Source organism: Charadrius vociferus, unplaced genomic scaffold, assembly GCF_000708025.1.
Source record: "Charadrius vociferus isolate BGI_N301 unplaced genomic scaffold, ASM70802v2 scaffold619, whole genome shotgun sequence".
Classification (NCBI taxonomy): domain Eukaryota; kingdom Metazoa; phylum Chordata; class Aves; order Charadriiformes; family Charadriidae; genus Charadrius; species Charadrius vociferus.
Genome location: NW_009649962.1, coordinates 483,975 through 489,646, shown reverse-complemented (window position 1 = coordinate 489,646; position 5,672 = coordinate 483,975). Strand labels below are relative to the sequence as shown.

General features: G+C 57.4%; 1 protein-coding gene across 1 annotated transcript; it reads right to left on the bottom strand.

Moving 5' to 3' along the window:
- Nucleotides 1-1,826: 1,826 nt before the first annotated feature.
- On the bottom strand, nucleotides 1,827-5,672 carry NUBP2 (nucleotide binding protein 2). Its single transcript, XM_009891559.1, has 7 exons — nucleotides 5,635-5,672; nucleotides 4,852-5,005; nucleotides 3,956-4,154; nucleotides 3,380-3,534; nucleotides 3,050-3,160; nucleotides 2,668-2,737; nucleotides 1,827-2,077 (listed from the first exon to the last, which is right to left on the bottom strand). The coding sequence occupies exons 1-7, from the start codon at nucleotides 5,670-5,672 to the stop codon at nucleotides 1,932-1,934; spliced, it is 873 nt and encodes a 290-aa protein (XP_009889861.1). The 3' UTR covers nucleotides 1,827-1,931.

The following is a 5,672-nucleotide window of genomic DNA, read 5'->3' as shown; positions in this document are numbered from 1 at the left end:
CCCCCTCCCGCCCCGAGCTCCCCAGTAGGTTTATGGAGGGGGGCAGACGACTCGCTTTAATCGTTCCTTGCACTAGCAGGTGTAGGCAGGGTGCAGAAAAAGCCACGCACGTCACTTACCTGATAAATCGTAAGCAGACAAATAAACCTTTGGAGCTATCGCAACCCATCTTGTAAGTATGTTTTTTCCAAAAGCACGTGCCGCACCCAGCCAGGGTTTCTTATCGGAGCCCCTCGGGGCTTGCAGACACGGGGCGAGGAGCGCGGGCTCCCACAGGGTGCCGGAGGAGTTTGCGGCAAGTTTTCTGCAAGCCCCGGGTGGGTGGCATGAGCCCAAGGAGGGAGCGAGAGGTGACTGGCCACCCCGCAGAAGCCAACAGCCCGGTCAGACTCCAGCCCCGCTGCCCGGCTCTCCAAACCCCGGATAAGTGACCAAAGGTCAGACAAAATTTTCCAGGAAAAGTTGCACGTGGGGGAACCTCGTCAGGTGCGAGTCCTGGCTGAGGGCGCAGCGCGAGGAGGGACAGATGCTCCTCCCGCTCTCCTCCAAACAACGTCTGCCAGCTATAATCCAGTTTGGTTAGTGGAAAACTGAGATTTTGCCCCTGCCTCCCCAAAACAGCACTGCAAAGGTGAGTCCCAAAAGTGGAGAGGGCACTCAGGCAGGAGGAGCTCAGAGTCCAGGAGGGAAGGAGATAAGATGCAAGGACGCCACCTTCATTCGCTTCCCCGGCTTAACTGGAGCCAGCAAGAGGAGGGCAGGTCCCATGTGAGCAGCAGCTCTGGGGCCACGGAAGGAGGTCCAAGGGAACAGGACGCTGAGCAATGGGGCAGGAACCATCCGGGGACACGGAGGAGCCCCACGTGTGGCAGGGGTGTGGAGAACAGCCACGGCAAAGCATCCCGCGAAGGACTGCTGGGGCCAGCTTTCAGCAAGACAAGGGACTGGCTGGATCTCCAAGCTGGTATGGGAGGAGGAAAGGTTTAGCTGAAGCCCAGCAAGGAAACCGGGGGAAAGCAGGAAATACTTAAGATGTACATGAAGTGCTTGTAATACCGAATCTCACAGCTACAATGAGGCCTGAAGCCATGGAAAAATGCAAATCACAGACTTGGATTTTAAGAAAACTCTTTACTGCCTGGAACCTTTAAAAAATATTCCTGAGTCACAATAACCCCCAGCAGACCAAAAAAGCCTCGTTTCCAGCACAGTGGGATGCAGACCTCAGATGGTAGATCACAAAGACATTTTCTCACGCGAAGCACATGCCGTGACCTCATCGGCCCATCGGGAACCAGTGATCTGAGACGTCGGAGCGAGGTGGCCTGGCTTGGGGCCGCATCAGAGCATCCAGCACGAACTCACCAGCCGTTGAACCAAGTACCATATCATCCATCACGCAAGGAAGCCAGTAGAAGGCAGCAGGAGCACATGGAGCCACGATCCAGATGATCGGCGCCGTTTGGGTTCAGTGAGGGAAGAACAGCCGACGGCATTTGCCACTGTAGCTGCGCTGGGTGATTGCCAGAAGCGCCGCCAGCGGACGAGGCGCCGTGGACACAAGCTAGAACTCCATAAGCACCTGCACAACGGCCGGCGGAGGAGGAAGGCGCTGCGTGCGTGGGGCTAGGAACATCTGTACCATCTGGGCAGAGCACGTCGGTGTTGAGAAGGCAAGAAACAGGCTGGCGCTGTGCGGGCAGGAGCACCCGCGCAGTGTCTCTTCAGATCCGGGGGGGGATGGAGCAGCGCTTCCCTTTTTTGGATTGCTGTGAGCAGCATTGATGCTGCGCTCCCCCCTCCCTCTATCACCCCCCAACTGAGACAGTTTTATAGTGAAACAGCTTCTTGCAACCCCTTTCGCCGCCCGGCACGGGCTGCTGGTGGTGCCGCCAGGGCTCTGCCAGCGAGAGTCCAGTTCCATACCCTCCTCAGGAGCTCTGCTGTGCCGTACCATCCAAGATCTGCTGGGTGATGTGAGCCAAGGCGGGGAAGGCAGAGCTCTTGGGAAACTCCTGGATGAAGTCTCGGCCTTCCTCCAAGCTCTGGCTGAGCTGGGGGTCCAGGGGAACACAGCCTGGGGGATAGGAGGAATGGGGAGAGCGATTGCATGCTTATTGCAAGGCAAACACCCGGAGTCAGGATTAAAAAAATACAAATAAAGCAGCAGTAGGAAAGAGGGCAACCACTACCCTCACTGAGCTCTCCAGGAGCTACTTCTCACCAGCAACTGCTCCCTCTGGGTCCAAGACCGTACCCCACCACAGTGCTTCGTGAGAGACGCTCTCCCAGGCTGATCCCAACTCCTGTCCGAGGACAGGGTTCAGCCCTCGGCCCCCATTTCTCAGGGAGGCTCCAGGGCATTTCAGGGTGGCTCTTGTGCAGCTTCAAGCTTGCTTACTTGCCACCACAATGCCAGCAGTCAGAACAGGTTGCTGACGACCACCACCTCTGCTCCAGCAGGGCCAGATGCCAACTCCGAGCAGTTTGGATGGCAGAGAAGCGAAGCAAGAACCTTGTCTCGCCTCTGACCAGGTGTCAGCAGCTCACAGGGAACGGAGAGCCTGCCCGCCTCCGTGACACCGCATCTCTCCGCTGAAGCGCTCCCACAGCACCACACGGGCATCACCTCTAACCACAGAGAGCTCTGCTCAAGAGGCCACTCACCTAGGAAGGGGACCCCAGCATGCTTGGCCAGCTCCTCACCTCCCCCTTTGGAAAAGATGTTTGTGCACTCCTGAAAGAGGAAGAGCAAAAGCAGTGAGTCACAAACCCCAGAGCCCTGTGCAACAGGGCAGGCGCTGCCTGCACGCGAGCAGAGCCAGCTCCCCTCTGCCTTCCAGCCTCGGGGCACTGCCTTCACCACCTCTCTTTAGGAAAGCAGAGCCAGTGGCTTCTTCCTAAGCTGACACGCAGCAGCTTCTCATCTCCCCAGTTCACAGCATCGCCCTCGTGGCGGTTGCTGATTTTCCACCCAAGGCACCACCATTCCACAACACCCCGTCACGAACGAGAACCCGCGGTAGCCCAGCGGTCCAAATAAACTCACGGAACAGTGTGGGCAGACAAAGCCGCTCATGTTCTCCACGATGCCGAGAACTCGTAAGCCCGTCTTCTTACAGAACGTCAGCTCTCGCCTCACGTCTCCCACGGACACAGCCTGCGGGGGAGAGCAGTGAAGGTTAGGGGTGTCCGTCTGTCCAGATGGACCGTGAGTCTGGAGCAGGCATGCATCAAATGAGAAGCAGATGCATAGAACAAGCAGCCACACACAGGTCTGTGCAGACACCCACCCTGGGGTGCATATTTGCCCCCAAACCATACCCAGAGGCAGAAGCCTGCCCAGGAGCTCCAGTTTGGCCCCAGCCACCTGCCCTACCTGGGGCGTTGTGACCAGGATCGCTCCAAGGGGCTTGTAGGGCCGCAAAGCCTCCACCGTGGAGATGTGCTCGTCGGACGTGCCCGGTGGCGTGTCCACAATGAGGAAGTCCAGGTCCCCCCAGGCCACGTCAGCAACAAATTGTTTGATTAAAGCTAGGGAAATAAGAGGCAGAAAAAAAAAACCAAAACCATTCAGGTTTCAGCAGGTGCCCTGGGAGCCGTGGGCCAGGCAGGGCAGGGGTCAGGAGGCACCCTGGGTGACGAGGGCCCAGGGAGGGATGCCAGGGCTATCTGTCAGCACAACATGGACTGCGTTCTCCCCAACCGCGTGATCTGAACCCACTCCTGCAGAACAGGAGCCTTGTCTTGTTCCAAAGAATGACCTGGCCCAGAAAAGCCTGGCCCCCAGCAGGAGCAAACACCACCTCTGGGAGGGTTCACAGAAGGTTCCTAGCACCGGAAGGTGGCTACCAACAGCAGAACGGTTGGACTTGACGATCTTATGGTCGGACTCAATGATCTTAAAGGTCTTCTCCAACCTAAATGACCTTATGACTCTAAAACCCAACTGTACCGTTTTTCTTGGGTCCTCTCCACACCACGGCATCATCCGGCTTCTCCAGCAGGAAGCCGATGGACATGAGCGAGATGCTCTTGTCTTGGTCCACAAAGACGGGGACCCAGCCACTGTCGCACTGGTGCACGTCATTGTCTTGTACCCTGAACATACGGGGTATGCTGGGGCCACACAGGTCCACGTCCAGGATCCCCACCTGTGGGAGATGAGGCAGAGCCCTTCAGACAGAGCTGAGCACAGTGGCAGCACCCGGCCACGCTCCTTCCCTGGGCCGGGGGAGGCAGCATCCAAATTTGGGCTGCTCGCAGCACTTTACAGAATGGACTCTAAGCTCAGCAGCCAGACTGGAAACAGAAAGAACTGCTTTGCCTGCCCTCCTGGTCTCCTTCTCCTCAAGGAGCATCTCCTGGGTATTTCCAGGCACTCTGGGGAGATCTTTACGCCAGACACCTGTCAGGATCCAGGTGGCATTGGCTCCACAGAGCCAATAAATACTCAGGGAATTCAGCCTGTCTTGTGCCCACACCGTTCCTCTTTGTCCCCATCGTAACGGCATCCTTCAGCTCACTCACTTCACTCCACAAAGTGAGTGTTGTGTTACACCACAAACCAGCAAAGTCATTTCTCAGTGCCTTGGCTTCAAAACCAACAATGAACCTCAGATAATTTTAATCTCTTGGGTGAAGAGGAAGTGAACTGCAGTTACCTTCACTGGGTCAAGCAAGCACAGAATAAAGAAACACTCAAGCTTCTATCACAACTACCATTTTTGATCAGAGGATCTATACGTTGCCCACACAGGACATTTATATGTAAAGGATGAGCAAAACCCAGCCCAGCTGGAGGTCGGGAAGGAGAAGACAAAGCTCAGCATCCCACAAACTCTCGCTCACCTTCTTCCCGGAATGCCGCAGCGACAGAGCCAGCTCGGTGGAGATGGTGCTCTTCCCTCCACCGCCCTTCCCAGAGAGCACCAGCAGGATGTGCCGCACCCCAGCCAGGTTGCTTCTCTCTGGGAGGAAGGATAATGAGGCATCAGAGTCTCTCCTGATGCAAGCCAGCAGCACCTGACTGGCCAAGCGCAGAGACCGGTCTCCACTGCGGGTGACAGTGGCTGTCTGCTCCCACAAGTCCAACTTAAGTGTAATGGAGAGAAAAATGGTGGATGCGCCATAGTCCTTTTGCCAGCAGCAAAGGGACAATAAGAGAAACAGCAGTAAACAGTCTGTGGGAAGTAAAGGCTTTGTCCTGATGACCTAAGCGGCAATTGAGGAGCAAAGCAATAAACACCCACAGAGCCTCGTCACACTGCGCCCACGCCAGGTTCAGCCTGAGCCCTCTCGGGGAACAGCTCGGAGGCTGTTGGTGAGATCAGGCCCTTGGCGTTTCCTTCCTCCGTGCCACACCGGTTGCCTCCCCGTGGCCTCACGCTCCTCTCCAGCCTTCCTGCCATTTCTCGCTGTGTTGTCAGCACCGCTCGGGCCCCGCTTTGGGCTCAGCCGCCTCATCTCATCAACACGGGGCTGAGAGCAGGGAGCACTCGGGGTCGGTTCCCCCGGCCCGGGGCTGTGCAGGCAGCAGAGGGTCAGATCGGGCACTTTGGCCACAGTCGAGTGAACACCACCCACCCGGGCCCGTGTTCCCGGGCGGCCCGTCACCACCGGCCACTGACTCACCACACCAGGCCCGGCCCGCCCCCGCGCCGATCCGGCAT

What these genes read in the sequence shown, in the direction of transcription:
- NUBP2 (XM_009891559.1), bottom strand. Translation starts at nt 5,672, where the DNA reads ATGCCGGATCGGCGCGGGGGCGGGCCGGGCCTGGTGTG. An exon ending in GGCGGGCCGGGCCTGGTGTG is followed by an intron (nt 5,006 to 5,634) that starts GTGAGTCAGTGG and finishes GGCTTGCATCAG; the next exon opens with GAGAGACTCTGATGCCTCAT. An exon ending in TGCGGCATTCCGGGAAGAAG is followed by an intron (nt 4,155 to 4,851) that starts GTGAGCGAGAGT and finishes CATCTCCCACAG; the next exon opens with GTGGGGATCCTGGACGTGGA.